General features: G+C 40.2%; 1 protein-coding gene across 2 annotated transcripts; it reads left to right on the forward strand.

The window, feature by feature from the left end:
• Positions 1 to 166: 166 nt before the first annotated feature.
• On the forward strand, positions 167 to 20,439 carry LOC133413347 (putative cytochrome P450 120). 2 transcript variants are annotated; one of them, XM_061697602.1, is made up of 11 exons: positions 167 to 624; positions 3,634 to 3,711; positions 3,916 to 4,000; positions 4,570 to 4,605; positions 5,607 to 5,746; positions 6,475 to 6,598; positions 6,688 to 6,832; positions 7,424 to 7,534; positions 11,427 to 11,554; positions 15,705 to 15,792; positions 18,126 to 20,439. In XM_061697602.1, the coding sequence occupies exons 1-11, from the start codon at positions 435 to 437 to the stop codon at positions 18,285 to 18,287; spliced, it is 1,287 nt and encodes a 428-aa protein (XP_061553586.1). In that variant the 5' UTR covers positions 167 to 434; the 3' UTR covers positions 18,288 to 20,439. The 2 variants fall into 2 exon arrangements, with proteins under 2 accessions (XP_061553586.1, XP_061553587.1); XM_061697603.1 differs by lacking the exon at positions 18,126 to 20,439 and adding an exon at positions 15,959 to 18,108.
• Positions 20,440 to 21,247: the final 808 nt, after the last annotated feature.

Consider the following 21,247-nt stretch of genomic DNA (forward strand, 5'->3'; position numbering starts at 1 on the left):
CTTGTCTTTAAAAATAAAATAAATGTATAAATATAAATGAAAAAAAAATATGGCCCGCTGTGACGTCTTCCAATAAAAGTATTTTTTGTTGTCATTTGTGACGCGCGTATTAAAACCTCAATATTGTAAAATGCGTGAGACAAGTATATTGCGGAAGTGGTTGTGAAAGAACAACGTCATGAACTGTTCGGGTAATTTACCGAGGGCGCTTGAATGTAGCAGTCTTGCGTACAACGGTTGGCTGGCTGGCACTGGCGAGTAAATAGTGCCACTGGTAATTTGACACTCAGGTCACTGGTAAAAATGACTTTTTAACGGTGACAACTTCGAAGTTTAGAGTCGCTGGTTCGAGCGAGGGGACCTTGCCACCTCCTGGCTGAGCGGCGAAAAAAAGAAAGCACCTGGGCAAGAGAGCGTTCACCGTTGTCTGCATTATGTCAAAACTACCAGGCAACGCAGGTGTGTCGCTGCTCGGGGACAAGTCGCTGGACTTCTACCGGGACCCGGTGCTCTTCTGCCGGGAGAAGATGGATAAACACGGTAGCAGGGTGTTTCAAAGCCGCTTGATGAACAGACCCACCGCCTTCGTGTGCTCGGCGCAGGGGATGAAGGAGCTGCTGTGCGGTATGTGTTACCTATGCGCCACTCTAATGGAATTTAACAGGGTAGGGTTAGGGTTAATTTCGTGTATTAAAGCTGTATTACAATCTAACACGTGCTCCGGGAGCCACGTGAACTTGAAGGCGTCCGTAGTGACCTTGTGTCGTTCCTCGCCACATCTATCTTGGCGTTCTCAGGTGAAAAAAAAAGCATTAATAATCTTCTAAGTACAATTGCACCCACATATTAGCGTGATCCGTCATGGGAGAGACTCGTGATGGTGCTGCAAGGGGAAGGGGATGTTACTGGGACTGATGGTACTCCCCATATATTGAGTCAAACTTACTCTAAAACAGGGGTGTCAAACTCATTCTTGTCTCGGGCCGCATTGTAGTTATGATTTCCCTCAGAGGGACGTTAGAACAGTGAAATGTTTAATCACCAAATCATATTACAATTACTCAACAAACTGAGGGATAACTAGTTTTGAAATCAGAAGACAAGGATAATAGTTTGTTCAAGTATTGTTTAAGTTACTGTAGAAGAAGGGTTTGGTAACAAAAAAATGCAATATCTTCAACATTATTGTTTGTTATTATGACAATTTGGAATGTGGGTACAGATTTGAGCAAAAATCCCGGAAGTTGACGAGCATGATTTGCTTTCGCGGGCCACATAAAATGATGTGGCGGGCTGCATCTGGGCCCCGGGCCTTGAGTTTGACACCTATGCTCTAAAAAGTGTCACAAACTGAAGCACTATTGTAAAGGTTTGATACAATTTGATGGATGGTGCGTGTCTGAAAAGGTTCAGGCCTGTGTCACAAAAGATGTATTCCAAATCGAAACTGGAAACAACAACTTTTTCCCCTTCGAAGTAATCCCCTTGGAGTCTAGTGCACTTCCCCAGCCCTCTCTGCCACAACTACATACACTCCTGGAAGGAGTCTTCTGAGCTCCTCAACAGCTTGATGTCGTCCATGTCTTCAAAACGGGCCCCTTGATGACCCCCTTGTGTTTGGGAAAAGAGGAAAAAATCCCAGAGAGGCATGTTGGTTGAGTAGGGAGGTTGGTCCAGCACGGCAATGTTCTTCTCAGCCAGGAACTGTCGGATGAGGGGATTGTAGGTGCGTTATCACAATGACCCGAGTTGTCCTGTCACAACTCTTCACCTCCTCTCATACACTGAACAAAGCAAACATTGTCTCTTCATCTGACCCAAATTGAAAGGTAATACGAGTTTTACCTGTCACGTTGTAGTTGAGTTTGAAACACTGTATATCTTTTGTGGCATCAGTCGTGTAATGTTTCTGACATATATCATCACTATTACAGAAGTTAGAGACATAGAGACAGATTTACATTGTCCATTAATCCATTTTATGTCCTGCTTTGTTCTCATGAGCTGGAGTTCATCCCAGCTGACTTTGGGTGCAAGGCCAGACGAAGGCTACATATAGACAAACAACCATTTACATTCATACCTATGGACAATTCGTTGGCTTCAATTAACCTAAGAAGTATGATCCTGGAATGTGGGAGAAAACCCATGCAAGCACGGGGAGAACATGCAAACGCCACACAGGAAGACCGGAGAACCCTGAACCTCAAAACTATGTGACAAACATGCTACCCACTCATCCAGCGTGCTTCCCAATGTTGCGTTACTGAACTTAGAATACAGTCATTTGTCATGCTCTGTGTTTTGGTTTGGGTTGTGTTTAGTTTTGTTCCATGTTTTCTTGTGTTCCATGTTTGTCGTGTGCTCATTAAGTTGTTGTGTCCACCTGTTCTCGTCTGCTTTGTGTCGACCAATCAGCTCTCTCCAGCCACTCATGTCTTGTCCAGGTGTTCCTCGTTGTCTCGTCTATCTGTTTGTATTTAGTTCCCTGGTTTCTTTCAGTTCTTGTCGGTTCATTGTCGTCGTCACATGTCTTTGCCATGTCATAGTCGTCAGTTGTCTTATCATTGTGGTATGTCATTGTCAGGTGTCATTTTCCCTTTCTATTCCACGTCTTACTCACAGGTCATAGTTTGTTTCCAGTTTTAGATATTCGAGTGTTTCTTTGTTACTTTGATTTGATTGGTATCTGTTGTGGGAATTTGTTCAGTTTTCCCTTTTCTAAGATTAAATATGATTTTGAGACTCCCGCACTCCTGCCTTGCCTCCCTGCTTCCCTGCAATTGGGTCCACCATGTTCTCGCCTTGCGTTACTCGCCCTCGCCCTAACCACGTACGTGACATCATTAGTAATTCCAGTTGTTCTCGGGTGCCAGTCGACCTTCAGGTTATTCAGATTCCAAACCAAATTTTCCCACCCGACGGGTATTCTGTTAAGGGCGACTTGTGGATGATATCAGCAGACGTTGGGCAAGACATGATTTCCAGTCAAATGTTTTTTAAGTAAGAGTTGTTGAATTATTGAACACGCAAGTTTCAAAATATGTCACTGTTAATATCCAAAACATGAAAACAATAAATCACTCTATTAACTTTAAAATAGGCACAATGAAAATCGTGTGGCAGATGCACCTCACACATCACTTTCCATCCATTTTCTATTGCATGTATACAGTAGTCTATCCAAGCTGATTTTGGCTAGGTGTGTACATCCTTGACCTGTCGCCAGTCAATTGCAGAGCACATGTAGACAAACAAGCGTTTACATTCACATTCACAGTTGGAAAATTAACCTCAACCTAACATGCAATGCGGGTAGAACATTCAAACTCCACGCAGGAAGGCCCCAACCTCAGAACTGCTTACCACTAGGTAACCGTACTGCCTCAATAATAATACAGTTGTTTTTAAATTAGCTCTCAGACAATGACAATCAAAAGTACTAAATTGGATTTCGTTACATTGTATGGCTGCACCGAATATAGTGTCCTGCAAGTATATATTTACATCAGCTCATAGAAAGGTCATGATGAATCAAGTCAATTAAGGTCACTGGACTTTGTCACAGTTAATTCCATAGGCGCTGGACCTTGCCTATACATGTCTGCAATAATTATTTGTGGTCCGTTTCAGAGAAGTCCAATGTGTTTCTGAAGGACCCGACTGATGTGATGACCAATATGTACGGTGACACCATTGTTACCACTAACGGTAAACATTTCTGCACACACACACACACACATACCCAAACACTTACCTTGTATCAAGTAACAGCTCCCCATTCCCTTGAAAGCTCAAATGAGTCACTGTTTTTTTAATGATGTAGTTTTGACTTTATGACATTGTTTTATGACTCTAACTGAACAACAGTGGTTTAATAAAGTCGATTGATACATAAATATTTGCATCTTTCAGGTGAAGAAGCGTGTCTTCTCCGTCTGTCTCTCACCAGCTTGTTTAGAGGAAGTTGTTTAGAATCGTCAAGTGATTACATCACCAGGTAGGTAAAGTAGTATGTCTAGACCCAAACTGCAGTTTTATATTTATTGCTTTTAGAGGGTTGGGGAACAGCTGATTTGGGGTGAAAGAAAAAAAGGCTAAAGTGCATTTAGTTGTCATTCAAGTCAAAGGTTTATGGTGAAAGTCTGCTCCAGTGTCAACAAATGAGGACATTAATAATGCAGTGTGAAATGATGAATTCAGTCCATAAAAGACAGAATTTTGCAACATAAGTCTTCCTCTTTTGGACTTACGGTGAAATGAAGGCTTTCAAAAACAGGAACTTAATATGTAAATAGTGTATGTGAAAAATGTTGCAAAATACAGTTGTATTCAAAATGTTTAAGCCCTCCTTGTCAATGATACATATCCAAAAAATACAAGCGTACTGTAGTGAGTCAAAAAAAAAAAAAAAAAACTCCCAACAGTTCAAACAACTAATATTACAAGCGGTCACTTTCAATCAAATTATTTTGCAAATACATGTAATTTACACATTTTGAGTGCAAGTGTATACAGGAGAAGGTATTTGATCATGTTTGAGATGCATTTTCTCCCCCTTTTTTCCAGTGTGTGTGAACAGTGTCTCAAGGATCTCGTCCACAGGTAATACATATTTGTAATTTAAATATATACTAAATGCTGCACAGCCAATCAGGGAATACAAACTATTGATTGGGCACACATAATATAGCTGAACCTGAAACAGCCCCTGATAACACTACACACAGCCTTTCATTTAAGGCACTTGGAATTAATCACTTCACCTGCATATCTTCTTGCTTTGATGTGCACAGCTCAAGACTATCAGCTGATTAGTTTCAATGTATGGAGTTGCCTTTGCATCATGCATGTGAAATTCATTCATTCATCTTCCATTCCGCTTATCCTCACTAGGGTCGCGGGCATGCTGGAGCCTATCCAAGCTATGTTCGGGCGAGAGGCGGGGTACACCCCGAACTGGTCGCCAGCCAATCGCAGGGCACATACAAACAAACAACTATTCACACTCACATTCACACCTACGGGCAATTTAGAGCCATGTTAAATGGAAATAATAAAAGCATAATTGGGTTTCCTCCCACATCCCAAAAACATGCATGGTAGGTTAATTGAAGACTCTAAATTGTCCGTAGGTGTGAATGTGAATGTGAGTGTTAATGGTTGTTTGTTTATATGTGCCCTGCGATTGGCTGGCAACCAGTTCAGGGTGTACCCCGCCTCCTGCCCGATGATAGCTGGGATAGGCACCAGCAACCCCGCGACCCTTGTGAGGATAAGCGGCTCAGAGAATGGATGTATGGATGGAAAAGCATAATTTATGGCACTAAGAAGTCAGGATCAACGAGAATAGAGGAATTGTACGTAATGGTTAGTTTGCCCCACAATCTAGTAATATAACATTGGTGTGTATTCTTCTAAGCTTTATAGATGTTTTGAATTGTGAGATCACAAAAGACAAAACAGCACCACATATTTTAACTCATTGTACTTATTAGTGTTTATTTGTTGCCTTTGTCAGATTAGAAACGTTTTGATAATTTCATGTTACTTTTTTTTTTAAAAAGAACACATTCATGACAGACATGCGTGATTTCCGTGTACAGTGGTGAGCCAAGGTGTGTGTACACTGAATTTAAGCAGCTTGGGACAGAGTTGGTTTTAGGTCTTTTTCTCAACGTACATGCTGACGAGCAGCCAGAACTTTTCAAGAAAATCACACAGCTCTGCACTCAGCACTGGCATGGTAAGAACAATATTACTAGATTTGTTTTTACCACTAAACGCTGTATTGACATGGGTGACTCACTCATTTTGTTCAGTTCAAGCCATAAAGTTTTTGCATCAAGCTGGGCATGAATACAAATTGATCCTGAGTCTTAGTTGACCCACTAAATGTTGATTCAATGCATTATATTCCAAGTCTTTTCTGTGCTGTTGTTCAGGGGGTAAATGAAAAACACTCTACTACAGCCAGCAGAATGCATTGTGGTGAAATAAGATTGTTACTTTTCCTATTTCTATTTACATACAGATTATTTTGCATAATTGTAGAAATAAACATATAACAGTGCTGTTTTTGGAGTCATTTCCTACTTCTTTCCGTATGTATGGGACAGTGGAGCCCTAGTACAGTTTACTGTATGTGTAAGCTTTTTTTAATTGGGCTGAATTCTGCCAACAAGTGTGATGTGACCAAGAAAAGGCAATATAGTATAATTCTGTTAATCCACAAGGCTAAAGTGTGACTTCAGTTTGATCATGAATCACATAGATTTTCTGTCTGTGGCGTTTAAAGAAAAACTATATTTGAAGAATAACTCAGCTCAACAGAATTACTGTCTTTAAAAATTGCATTCGCCTGCTGACATATTTAGTCCATCACTTTCGTTGGCCATGACTTTATGGTATTGCGGAATTTACATCCTATTTAATGTCGATTACAAAAAACTTACTAGATGTTTGCTCCTGCAGGTCTCATCTCTGCTCCAGTAAATGTAAAGGTCCCTTTGTGGTCATCTGGTTTTTCCATGGCCTTGGAGGCCAGAGACCAGTTGATGGAAATCATCAAAGAGAAACTGGAGAATGACGCAGAGGGGTGTGTGGGACGCATCAAAAACAAGTCAAGACAAGTGACTTTTGCCTGAATGTTGCTCGTCATAGTTGCTCTCACCTCTCCGTCTTTAGTTTTGTGGGCTCCCTGAGGTCTCTGCCGCTGCCCGGCTCGGGCTGTGCTTCCCAGCATCTCCTTCTGTTCATCTCAGCCCTCATCCCCAAAGCTCTGGCATCACTACTCACCTCGTTCACTGTGGCTCTCAGTGGAAAAGAACAGGTACTAGAGATGGAGATAGTGTGCATAGTTTCCAAAAGGTTGATCGTGCTATGCTTAGGGCTTACAATTTGTGCATGTTGTGATTTTTGTTTTTGTTTTTTTAGCTATTTAAGTACAGTATTTAAAATTCTATCATGAAGACTGTTTCTGCCAATTGGTAGTTTGATTCAGTTCAATAAGTTACACAATTTTTGGTGTTTTCATTTTGTTTTCATTTTGTGAAGGGTATCAACTACATTACTACAGGGTATCAACTACATTATCTATTGTGTCTATTGAGTAGTCAACAGATAATTTGGTCTTGGGTGCAGGATGGAATTGGGGGAGGGGGGGACAAAAGCCATGAACAGCCACATATCAAGAAGAACGAATACACAATTCTGGATGTCTGTCATTGTTATTCGTTGTTTAGTGCATCATTCTTGTACTGTGTTGCAGTGCTACAAGGTAAGGCTATTAAGTCAGCTATTGCCATTTTCACACAGTGGAAATCCAAACCACAGCCAAATGGTCTTTGTAAAGTGCTGACACAAAAACACCTTTATTTAAATTCCTCTTTCGAAATACTACCAGAAACCGTCACTCTTTCAGGAGGAAACCCGTCGACGAGCGTTGATGGATGCTGATTATCTGCAAGGAGTCCTGCTGGAAGTTCAGAGACTCTGGCCTCCTTTCATTGGTGGGCGCAGGATAGCAGAAAAGGTAAGACTCACCCAGTTACTGACTCTTATCAGGGAAATATTGTTTTTTAAATGTATTTTAAGGTATGGAAAATAGGAGTGCCTCCTGTTTGCAAAACTATTGGGGAATTGGATGGATTGTATTAGATCTGCGTGTCCCAATCAACCAGTACTAATATTTTCATGTCATCGAGCCTGAACACATGGTCGGTCTGAACAGGTTGCTGAAAAAAACATGTCAGACATCTAATCTGTGATAGGTTGTGTGTTGATTATTTTAGGGAACAAATGTGTGTAAATGTGTAAAACACAAGCTTTTAATTTCCAGTCAATTAATTAATTCCAACCCTGTAACATTTTAATATATGAACCATGAACAATCCCTTTAGGGGATTGGCCTAGTAGGTGACGGCAAGGTGCTCTGACTACTACACGGATCAGTGGGAGGTAGCGTTTGCTACATGTTCAATGAACAGCTGAGAGCATCTGAGTTCTGTATAAGAAAGGGCATCTAGTGTAAAAACTGTACCTAACCAGTAAGTCGCTGTTGTGACCCCTGGTGGGACAAGCCGAAAGTTGCAACAACTTTGAAGACCCATATGTAATGCTCATAATTAAACTAGGCAGCTCACAAAATGATTTTGATAGTTGTATTATTCCAAACTTGAAGGGTGGGCAGGGAGTCTTGTAGACAAGCAATTAAAAAGTATGTTTCCCATAATATGTACCAATTATTTATCCGGCACGGTGGCCGACTGGTTAGAGCGTCTACCTCACAGTTCTGGGGACTGGGATTCAAATCCCGGCCCCACCTGTGTGGAGTTTGCATGTTCTCCCTGTACCTGCGTGGGTTTTCTCCGGGCACTCTGGTTTCCTCCCACATCCCAAAAACATGCATGGTAGATTAATTGACAACTCTAAATTCCCCATAGGTGTGAATGTGATTGCGAATGGTTGTTTGTTTGTCTGTGCCCTGCAATTGGCTGGCAACCAGTTCAGGGTGTACCCCGCCTCCTGCCCGATGATAGCTGGGATAGGCTCCAGCACGCCCGCGACCCTAGTGAGGAAAAGCGGCTCAGAAAATGGATGGATGGCTCCAGCACTCCCGCGACCCTTGTGAGGATAAGCGGATGGATGGATGAATTATTTTTCCTCCTTACAGTGTTGTTGCATTACTTTCCTGTAGATGGCGACCTACTGCAGTACATGCAGTAGCAAGTCTCTTCACCGACAAGAGCTGACAAAATATGAGGGGGAGTACTTGTAATAATATCCATCCATCCATTTTTTATACCGGTTATCCTCACGAGGGTCGCGGGCATGCTGGACCTTATCCCAGCTATCTTCAGGCGAGAGGCGGGGTACACCCTGAACTGGTCGCCAGCCAATCGCAGGGCCACGTAGAGTCTTCAATCAACCAACCACGCATGTTTTTGGGATGTCTGAGGAAACTGGAGTACCCCGAGAAAACCCGCACAGGCATGGGGAGAACGTGTAAACTCCACGCAGGCGAGGCCGGGATTTGAACCCCGGTCCTCAGAACTATGAGGCAGATGTGCCAACCAGTCGTCCACCGTGCCGCCTTGTAATAATAATTAAAATATTTAAAAAAGCAAAGAAGGAAGAGTACTCGTACTAGTAATTTAAAATAACTTATAGTACATTTGATCAATAGCACTGTGTTAGCTTTTAGTTTGTCCACATTTATGTTTTGGGATTTTATTTAGGTAATATACAGGAATGTTGCATGACTACTTTTTTAAAAACTGTGAAGGCTTGATTAGTTAATACTTAGTTTATATTGTTTTGTTAAGTGATTCACTGTTTGGATAGATGTATTTTATTGTAAGTCAATGTACAGTATAGTGGATCTTCTAAGGTCCAAGTTATGACCAACCTGTGATTTGTTCGGATTTGAAATTAATGCAAATAGAAATAACCCATTTTATGGTGGTCATACACTTCTCACTACTGTAATGTTCATACACGTGTATACATACATTAAACACTGCTAATTTGAAGATGTAAACACCATAAAAGCTATAATGACATTTGCAATAAAAAGGTGGGACTTCAAATGTTAATGTCACACAAGCATAAATTAACCAGTGTATAGTAAAGCATAAAAGCAATTTAACATTCTACCTATAAAAAAGTGACCACATGTATGGTGATGCTGAATTCAGCTTACTTTACTTAACTCACACAATATGCTGGCATCTTGTGTAATGAAATGCTTGATGTGTGGTTCAAGCGATCGAGTTTTATTTTGTGACTTTGGAAGGTGTAGTTTTCCTGAAAATCTATTTATTTTCTCTTTGTAACCTCAGCCTGTATTGTATATTGTTCTATAATGTGCATACTGCATAGGTACATTATTACATTCTATATGCTAATTGACATTAGCACTCAGCCGGCATAATTCTATAAAGAGATTGCATTTTAGTCGAAGTCACGTGCATGTACATCTCCTGTACATGCACCAGCTGTATTTTGATTTTGGCGACCTCATCAAGCGGGTTTACGCAACAGTACAATCCGAGGCATTGATCCATCCTTGTGATTGATCGGGCACGCTCCCCTGGATGGAAGTCAGAGCGGTTGCTGGTGGGGCTGATGTGCGCTAGTGATGCTGTGAAGCCGAGTGGAAAGTCATTTGTCACTTCTAGGAAAGGCTTCAGCACTCTTTGATTGCTGGCAACCTCCGTGGAACACGGACTTGTGACGTAAGGGGTTTGGGTTCATTTTGGAGAGAGGAGGAACTTGCACAAGTATGTACTACATGTTATCAAGCTTTAGGAAACTTTAAGCCAATCACACTAACGCAGAATGGATTTTTTTGCTGGGTCCTAAAAAAAAAAGACATAATTTGTGTTAAAGGATTTACAGTTGAGTTTGGCCTTTTCTTTTAACGTGCAACCAAATCCACTTCACATCTTTTCATACTGTAGGTTGCTATGTCAAAAATGTATTCATCACCACAGTGATGCTTTAGGGAGTTGAGGATTAAATACATTTAAAAAAAACACAACCATTAAATTTGTTAGCTACAGTAACTGGCAATTCATAATTTATAACAATCAAGTCCTCTCACTACAGTACCTCGGGGAAGTGTCTCATAAACTCATAAACGCACCAGGAGTGAAATGATGAGCTTGTGTCATGTGTGGGCACAGGTGGCTAAGTGACAATTAGTATTCACTATCACGTGGAAAAAGTAGAAGCACCGTCAGCTGGAACTAAAATATGCGACAGTTTATACAAACTTGAAAGAATATGTGTGTGGAGAGAAAGTGAATGAACTCCACAAGGGCAGTCATGTCACAGCGAGAACAAGGAGAAAGAAAGAGATTTGTAGGCGATTTTCCACTCCAGCAGAGAGCTGCTGGGGTAGAAATGAGAAAGGGGCTATAAGAAAAAAAGAACAGTGATTATGTTGGGTGGCAGTCCATTAGTGAAGCGACTAATGGATGCTGTGAAAAGGTGAATATGGAGGCCAACAACCGGGTGAGGGGACTTTTTGCCTCAGGGTGACTCTTCAATAGAGCCCAGTGGGAAAAAAAGGCCTCAGGAAAGTTTGTTGAAAAATGGGAGTTCAATTGTATTAAAAAGTCTCTCATTCCTGTTATAGAATTTGACGTGTGTCAACTGCATTTTCTCTTTTCGTGTTATGTTATTAAAGACAATCCTGAACTTGATCAGATGAATATATTAGTCCGATCAGATAAATGTGGACTTGTCTAATCATGTGCTCTTGGATATCAATTAGAAATATGAAGTATCACCTTTACAGTGTACGATATTCAACATAGTATATTTGATTTATAGAGCCATCCTATGTTTCTCGATAAATTCTTCTATAAATGATAAAGCCAAATGTCACTTTCAGTGTGATTGTGCGTGTGTGTGTGCAGGACACTACCCTCGCAGGTTTTCATGTCCCAAAGGGATATGGTGCAATCTATATCAGTCATGCCATCCACCGGGACCCGCAGGTGTTTGAGCAGCCTGACAGCTTCCTGCCAGAGAGATGGAGCGGAAGGTTAGTATTAGTAGTAGTAGTACTAGTTTGGTCTAATAGACTACATTCATATTTTGGTCTAATAGACTACATTAGTATTTTATTACAAGGCACATGCGGGCATTGAAGCCGGGAATATATGTGAATAAGGTTCAAATGGTTATTTGAATCCCTAAAGCTATTTTTTTGCAAGTGACAAATGAAAGTGGGGCCCATTATGATTTGTGTTTCTCATAGGCCACTCTATATGGTTAAATAAGGTAAACAAAAAAAATCAGTATGATTCATTGCAGTTCTTTAAAACAACTATAATAATTGTTAAATTTATGCCTCTCTGGCAGTAATCAAAGTTTTGTGGTTGTTCCATGTTCAATGTCTTAAACTGACTGCAAGCAATTTTTTTAAAAGCCATTTAAACTACAATGTTTCCATGGGAACCAATGCAGATAGATTAACATCGCCAGAGCACACAAATCTGACCCAGTCATCATCTGTGCAGACAGACCGACTTAAAATTAGATTGCCACACAATAATGCACTCGCATGCTGAACAAACCAAGACACACAAGGAGACAGCGGCATCCATCTGAACCTGATCTGCTTCGTTTAGCCCATCGGTCTCTCCGTCTACAGTGCTTCCATTCATTCTCTGGCACCATTCACCTGTTTATTTTCATTCATACTCCTTCATTCAGCCGCAGCGAAGGGGCAAAAGCTATGAATGTGTCTATGCTGGAACCTGCTGCCATGGTAGCAGATCACCTGACGGTGTCCTCCAATAGGGATACCCCAGTGTGTGTGTGTGTGTGCGTGGGTGGGTGGGTGGGTGGGTGTGTGGGTGTGTGTGCTCACAGAGTGGGGGAGAAGCCGTTTTCACATTTTCTCTCCCATAATGCCTTGTGGAATGGGATGGGATACAGAAAAATGAGTCAGAGCAGATCTTGTCTCATTTTTTTCCCTTTTGTGAGCACGGCTTAGAATGAAAATAGGGTAATTCCTGTAAAATGTCCTCCACTAATTTGGGATTTCCCTTATCTGTTAATAAACCCCCATTTAACAGTCCCATCCTAATGTGAATATTCCAAGATCCAAACCATTTTTGTTTAGACAATTCATCATGATCTTTTTGAGGTTTTATATTTAATGTACTTTTATATGTTTTATATTTAATGTACTTATTTGTAATTGTGAGGTAAAACAAATTTAAGTTAATTTCATATTTTGAATGACATATTTTTCAATAATAGCTTCCTCCACAGGAAGGAAAAACGGAATGAATACAGCTTCCATAGTAACTGGCCACTTCATGCCAGCTTTTACCAATGGGGATTTCAGTGTGTATTATGCCAGAAAATGTATCCTTTTTGCATTATTATTTTGTCAACGTCTGAGACACCTGTGATTGATGATGGATGATGGTTGTGAGTGCTAAGAGATTCATATCTGGTGACGCTATTCATCACATCATATACTTTAAAGCCCATCAAAAGCAAGACTGAACGAAACTCACACAATTGCACATCAAGGCCCCTGCAATGAACAAATTCTGCCTTTGCAAGATGATGATTGACAATAACAGAGAGATATTCATATTAATTCACTCAAAACAGCATGACTGATGTAGTTATCCTCCCATTGTTCTTGCGGTCTAGTTTGCTCTCCTCCTCCCACTGTGCACTGTCTCTGCTTGTCCATCTGTCAGTCGTCCTGGGAGACTGTTTGCCTGTCTGCCCTGATAGTTGCCAGGCTCCTTTTCTTGCCACCTGCCTGTTTGCTTGAATGACTGCAGTTGTCTTACATAACAAGCCCATCTACTATAACTAACAGAATCCGCATTTTGTGTTTAGTAAGATGGATGTGCATATTGTGTGTCCTTGTATGCATCATCAGCTTGTGGATATGTGCTTTTCCAGTCTCAAGAAAATAGTAGAGTCACTGCATTATCGTCCTATCAGGCGGACGGTCACACAGACTGTGGACGTAGATACACGAGTTGGAAATGCTGCCATACGCAGATAAGAAATCAAGCTACTCCAGCTGGTAATCTACTTTAGATCTTAGAACAGGAAGTTTCCTCTAAACAGGTAGTGACATGTCTCCCTTTAATTTAAAGAGGATATTAAGAAGAACACCTCATATACATAAAGTGGATATAAAAAGTCTGCTCACCTCTGTTCAAATGCTAGCTTTTTGTGATATATATATAAAAAAAAAAGACGCCAAAACTTTTTCCACCATTACTGTGACCTAAAACTTGTACAACACAATGGATTTTTTAATTTTTTTTTTTTTTTTTGAGAGGGTTTAGTGAAAATAAACAACTGAAATATATGTTGTGTTTACGCCAAACATACCTTTTGGAATGATGGACAATAAGTTCACCATCGGTTTCAGCATAACATGTTTTCTCGCGTGTTTGGTGAGATTTTGTTCTCGTCCGATGAAACCAAGGTTGAACTTTTTGTCCATAAAAATTTCCAAAGGTATGTTTGGTGCAGGCGGCATGGTGACCGACTAGTTAGCACATCTGCCTCACAGTTCGAAGGACCGGGGTTCAAATCCCGGCCCCGCCAGTGTGGAGTTTGCATGTTCTCCCCGTGCCTACGTGGGTTTACTCCGGTTTCCTCCCACATCTGAAAAGCATGCGTGGTAGGTTAATTGAAGACTCTAAATTGCCCATAGGTATGAATGTGAGTGCGATTGGTTGTTTGTTTGTGTGCCCTGTGATTGGCTGGCGACCAGTTCAGGGTGTGGCCCACCTCTCGCCCGGAGATGGCTGGGATGGGCTCTAGCACGCCCGCGACCCTAGTGAGGATAAGTGGAGCGGGAAATGAATGAATGAATGAACGCAACACTACTCACCAAAAGAACATCATACCGACAACAAACCAAATGGTGGCATCATTATTCTTTGGGACTGTTTTGCTTCAGCCGGAACTGGGGCCTTAGACTTAAGGTGGTAGAATTCATGAACAGTTTTAAATACCAGTCAATGTAAGCACAAAACTTTCAGGCTTCTACAAGAAATATATTTTATAATATATATAATATAATTATTTTTACGTCCCTTCTCAAAAATATGTTTTTTTTCTTCAATTGAGGTTATAATTTGCATTAATGGGGGAAAAATATTTAAAATTATTTACCTTGGTCTCATGTTTTTATATCACACAAACCTGGAGTTTGAAAAGAGGTCTGTGGAATTTTAAAATAAATTGCATATAAAAACAATATACTATATAATATGAATATCTTTACCAATACTGATGGATTGCGTTTTAGCATGTTAAATACTGTAAATGAAAGGTGAAGAATGTCAAAGTGACCCTTGCATCCTTTAATTTTGCTGTATGCGGCCCTTGGGAGCATAAGTTTGGACAACCCTGACACTCCTGCCTGGCCCACTAGTTTTGTCCTAGTTCAACCCACAGATTTTTGATGGCTCTCAAGTTCCACAAAGCATGTCAAATAATGCCTTAGTTTATGGACCTTGCACAGTCATGGTATTGTTCATATATTGTACACTTGTCAGTGTTAAGGTTATTTATAATTTACAATAGAATATACGTCTCTCTATCACTTCCTACCCTTTCGGCGTGTTTGATCGTTTCTTCTCAGGCTCCCAGAATTGTCGGCTACGCATGCTGCTGCTTCATGATCAGCCTTCTGGTGCATTAAACTATTATTGAGGGTTGCAGCAATGAACACTCACGCTGTCTCACACACACACAGGACCCACTAATGCTTCCTGTTTTCCTTTAATCAGAGCTCAGGTTTCAGGATGCATTAGTAGCGTTCGGGGTGGGGGGTGTGGTCTGCATCAGCACGTTGTTGACAAACCTGCTCTTCACGGCTGTTCATTTTAAATGTATCTTTACAAAAATGTTGCAGTATAAAGTTGTATTTCAGATGTGGTACCCAATATGGTTATGGTATCTGATGAGTCTTTGTCCAGTCATACTTGAAACATCACATTATGTATGTTATATAGTAATCATTTTGTTACGAATGGTCTCACAGCATGAAGCGATCATTGTTCTGCCCATTGCCATGAACACAATTCTGACGTGGGCACTCGTGTCTCGAAAACCATTGAATTCTTTGTCCTTTAACCCTCTCTGAGCATATTCTGCATTTTTGTGCAACCATTTAACTATGTTTTTTTCCATAGGAATGCAGACCACAAGCACTTCCTTTGTTCCTTTGGCAGTGGATCTCGAAACTGCATTGGTATTAAACTTACGAATGTCTTCCTTAAGGTGAGCAAGAACCAAAAATACACCAAATTCCATTTCTTAATTTGATTATGTGGACTGAAAAACAAATTGACGTTTTATTGTGAGGCTCATGTGAAGCCAAGAATGATTTACCGTTTAGTTAATGGGACTGATGAAATTGTGTGTGTGTGTGTGTCATCAATATCAGACGGCAAGCCTGAATTCCCAGGTGTAGAATTTCCTGTTGAAATCACCAACCCATCCCAAAGGTAGCATTCACCATAGCCACAGTGACTACATACTCAGGAGATACAGCAACATGGACACAATATTACGCAAACATGTACTGTATATCTATTGGAAGACACCTGAATAAGACAGGTGTTTAACAGAAGAACCACATATAGAGATTTGCCCTCCGTGTGGTGGGGCTATTTCACTTTATAGCCATAACACCAGGAAACTCGAGGTTGATAACATAATGTGTTATTTGAGAAAATTTTTATCAGAATTGAATTGTATTACGGTATTGGTACAGTTCAAGCAATACACTTTAAAAAGTACTTAAGCTTAACTACCAAGTAGTACTTAAAACCAAATGTTTATGCTTGCTGTTACGTACATTTAACTTTGTACTTGCACTCTTCCATCTATATTTACCTTCAACTGTTTGTACGAACTACTCACATAGTGATATAGTACTTGCACTCAAATACTAGTGTTTAATCATCAGGACTTTTTAGCCCCTAAAAATGGAAGAGGTGCTGTATCTACTGAAACTTAGGTGCTTACACTTCACTACTTGTGCATACTTAATTTGCACCACTTGGTCAACCAACTGTTATGTATGCTCAATTAACCAAATGTTTGGAACATTTATACTTACATAAAACTGTTCTACTACCACATTCCATTACCCTGTGGCAATGCAATTGCCATTTTTGCTTTCTAACAAAAGCATTTGTAAATATTATATGATTGAAAAGGTTCTGGGAGTCAACTCCTTTTATTGCCTTTTAGTGTTCTCTTTACTAGTTGCAATGACACCTCTGGGATGCAGCAGTATGGCTAAAGTCAAGCAGGCAAGCTCCAAAGAATGAAGTCGTAAAAGAATAATTTTCTTTCATTTAGAATGGTGTTTATATAAATATATATTTCCTCCCACATCCCCAAAACATGCGTGGTAGGTTAATGGAAGACTCTAAATTGCCCGTAGGTGCGAATGGTTGTTTGTTTGTATGTGCCCTGCGATTGGGTGGTGACCAGTTCAGGGTGTACCTCGCCTACCGCCCGAAGATAGCTGGGATAGGCTCCAGCATGCCTGCAACCCTGGTGAGGATAAGCAGTACAGAAAATGGATGGATGGATGGAGATATAAATATATATTTTAACATCTTAACAAATTTAACTTAACCCCACACATGAGGAGGGGGAAAAAACTGAACTGTTAGCTTTCTCTGGTAACTGCTGTTGCACACTCTTGTCCTTGTCATTTTAATTGTGGTTGAACAGGTTTAAAACTTACGATTGTCAATCCTAACCATTTTCCAAGCAGATTGGGAAGGAAAAATCACTCTTAGCACACCCTACACCACAGGATAATAGTTTATGATAATCTTTGAGACATCCTTTGCTGATTGTAATTGCAAGGGGGCATTCTCAAATTTGGCCAGATTGTTTGATATGTGTGTACTCCGTTTAAGCTTGTGTCCCACTAATGCAGCACTTGTTTCTCACTGTTAGGTTGTGGCTATAAAACAGAAACACACACACACACTGAGGCGCGTGCGCGCAAGGGCGTGACCAGTATGAAAAGTAGACCGCAGGGATCTAGGTCATGGATGTGACTCATCGCCTTCCCCCATCCACCTCCCTCATCCTCATCTTCCATTCCATCACTTCTTTCGCCCCCTTCGTATTCCCCTGGCATGTCCATCCTGCCCCTCCCCCTCTATCGGGATAATCTTCATTCATAAATCAGAGGGTGGTGGCCCAACTGTGTATGTCTGTACATTGTGGCATCTTGGTGATGTGGTTGAATATTAGCCAGTAGGGAATAGTGGCTTTGATATCAGCAGGCATGATACTCAGCATGCACTTTGTGCAAAAAATAAAACTAGATCAAGTGGGTTCTTGTGATGTGGAGCGTAGACATGACATCATTGTCAAAAAGGGAACATACATTGGAGAAAAGTCCTGTCAGAAAATGTGTTGAAATGCATTTCTATCTTAAGAATTGAGGAGATGTTCCTGGCGTGGTGGAGGCTCAACCTGCACCAGGTGCTCAAGACACAGCTTGGAATATTTTTCTCCAGGCAGAAAAGCAGATAAGATATGTGAACAAACGTAACGTGTTGTTGTGTGTTTTGGTGTAGGAAGCATGCACGTTCCTCTTAACGCACTATGACTGGTGTCTGGACCCTCCATCACAAAACCTGGACTACAAATGGCTGCCTGTGTCTCGGCCCGCGAACCCCCCCACTGTCTCCTACACTCGAATGGACCCGGCCAGAACTGGGGGGAACAACACCACATAGAGAAAAAAACATACAGAACTGGGTAGTAAAAATTCAAATGCACAATAGGGGACGAAAGCAAACCCAAAGAGCTTTCCCCTGCTGCTCATTGCACATGAAGCATCATGGGAAAGACTGTTTTTGCTCGCTGTGATCCTCTGAACGGTGTGCAATAAGATAAATACATTGTTGACTATATCACTATTTAATAACAAGGTTACAAAAATAAACAAAACTATAGTTGCCGCCATGAGATTGTCACCATAGCTTTTGTGGAACACAATTCCCTGTTACACCTACCCTTTTGCAGTAGTGTAGTAGTCCATCAAAACACACACACACACATGCACATTGAGGGTAAGCCCTGAGATTCCATCAGTGACTGCAAAAGTGTCCCCCCAATAGCCCCTCCTTTTCTCCACGCTTCACCTCCTACCAACCAGCGCTGCTTAGCAACAGTTCGTCATACCGACACTGACTTGCTTCCTTTTAGTATGCTCACACACACACACACTAACCTGGTTATTTTTTAAAGGATTCAGGTGGCTTTTCTTGTGAATCACATGTTAAAGATGCCAGAATGTGTTACACAGTTCCAAAAGAAATGACCTGGAAGAAAAAAAATGATTATTTACAGTGTAGGACGTACAGGTATTACCTTTATAAATGTTAAATACCTTTTATCCCAAGTGTCAATCAAAGGATCCTTATCTAATTTATCGAGTCAATCGCAGTTTCAGAGTACATGCAGGTCCGTGTGGACTTAGACTTGCACGGCTTTATCTGTGAGACACTCAACTCAACTTTCTTTACAGAGCACTTCACTTTGAAAAACAACTACACCTGTAACAGCGCTGTACATAAACGATTCAACCTAGAATTGCCTTTATTGTAATTGTTTGGTGCAGATACAACAAAATTGGGTTTATGCAAACAAAACTCAAACAATTATTTAAAAAAAATATTCAGCATATAAAACTCGCAGGATCACTCTTGTCACGGCTCAAGAGTTTCTTGAACTATTGCGTATGTATACCTATAACACAAACCCACGTTATCACACACTTTAAAGAATAAGGTTATGTTTCCATCAGATGGCGTTCCAATAGCTTGAACAATATAGACACAGGAAACTCATAGACTCCGAACCTTTCCACCGGAAATGCTTAGTGTTGTTGTGTATATGGTCCATCAGTTAGGAATTAAGAATCAAGAATTAACGTTAAATTTTTGGGTCATGTTACATGTCTTTCACCCACAAAATCTAGCACTGTCAAAGGTCACGTCCTACAAGATGTTTCGTAATTATATAATGTGGAATTATTTTTGTATTGATTATTTATTTTTTTTGTATTGTGTTTAGTTATTTAAATATCACTGAATTTGTCAGGTTGTTTTTATTTGGGATTTGGATCCTTAAATATATTCCACTGCCGTTCTATTAGCATAGATAAAAAATGAAAGCATGGTAAAATTAGTAGTACAAAAGTAGTGGTAAATTAGTTAAATGTATCAAGATTTTTTATCACTGGAAGAATGGAAATTAACAGCAATATTAAACATCTTACATGCTCAGATATATGATTTTGTCTTGCGCTTTGCCACTTAACAGACCATACTGTGCTTTGCATGAACACATGCACACACTGAATCATATTACTACAGACATGAAGACTTCACATATACACACGGACACGTCCTTGCAGACGACGGACAGCACACTGCATCTGGCTCAGAATGGGGTGCTTGTTAAGAGTAGGATGACTCACTGCCCTTCATCCTCCAGCAACATCTCCCAACAGCAATTAAGGACAACAGGCCACAACCACTCTTCCTCCTGCCTCCTTCCTTTTTATGATGCCTTTTTCCTTTGTTTATTTTATTCCGCTGGATCAATTTAAAAGAGGGTGAGCACAATGGCAGACAAAACATTCAACACACTGTCATAAGTGTTGGAAAGGAAACGTCACTGCATTCTCAGTAAAGTTTTGACTTGTGTGAATCATAGCCATTGATGGAAAACATTTTTTTTGCCATTTGTTTGAAAAGTGTGTGAATTTACAATGAAGTGTGGATGGTTATTATTTCTTTAACAATACAAATCCATCTGACTGAATAATTTGCTAATTTGATGGAGAAATAAAACATTGTATGTGCATGAATGTAGACACAAAACGTGATTTCCATTTGTTTGTACTTTCTTTCCTACTATGAAACTATGTTTGTTTTTATAGCAAAATACTTTTTTTTTTAGGAAAACGTAGTAGTACAGTATAATTATTATTTATATACACTTAAGTGTGCTTTTTATCACACCTGTAAGATTGAATAGATTTTTTTAAACTCAATCTTTCTAGAAAACTGACAATTTCTGTTATAAAACGATTTAAAAATAGATTTGTAAAATAATAGCCAACTACAATATTTACTTTACCTAGTTAATGTGAGTTTTGCTTCTGAACCTCAGCACGCAGCGTGGGCACATCCAGGCAGTTAGATGTTTCCTTCATCTTCACACACAATTATAAGCTGCCACCTGTGATCTTTTTCTTGGATTTATTGAATATAGCTCAATAAATCTTACCACCACGTGTCGCACATCGGTGGTTGTGACATAAATTTTTGAACGACAAGAAAAATCAGCATAATCTTTAAATTCATAATTACATTTGAAAATCCAAAAACCTAAAATAAAAACTACTTGGAAAATAAAGTATTGTTGCAATGGTGGTCCCAGCATGTCTTGCACTTAACCCAAAATCCTCAAGGCATGTGATCAACATCAGCATTCATTCGTTTGTACAAATCCTTATTTACGCGTGAGCCTGCTTGTGACCAGCATACAATACAATCAATGCAACTTTGCAAAGAATGTGGCGAGCAGAGGTGGTTTAAGTCATATTTAACGTGCACGTGCATGAATTACAGCAACACAGTGCAACTCATTGAAAAGCAAGCGGAAGCTCAAGTTTTCGTTTGTG

This window comes from Phycodurus eques, chromosome 15 (genome assembly GCF_024500275.1).
Source record: "Phycodurus eques isolate BA_2022a chromosome 15, UOR_Pequ_1.1, whole genome shotgun sequence".
Lineage (NCBI taxonomy): Eukaryota > Metazoa > Chordata > Actinopteri > Syngnathiformes > Syngnathidae > Phycodurus > Phycodurus eques.

Bases quoted from the DNA above. Each gene is read 5' to 3' on its own strand.
- LOC133413347 (XM_061697602.1), top strand. From the start codon at position 435: ATGTCAAAACTACCAGGCAACGCAGGTGTGTCGCTGCTCGGGGACAAG. The intron at 4,001-4,569 runs GTAGGTAAAGTA...CCTTTTTTCCAG, and splicing joins TCAAGTGATTACATCACCAG to TGTGTGTGAACAGTGTCTCA. The intron at 4,606-5,606 runs GTAATACATATT...TTCCGTGTACAG, and splicing joins CTCAAGGATCTCGTCCACAG to TGGTGAGCCAAGGTGTGTGT.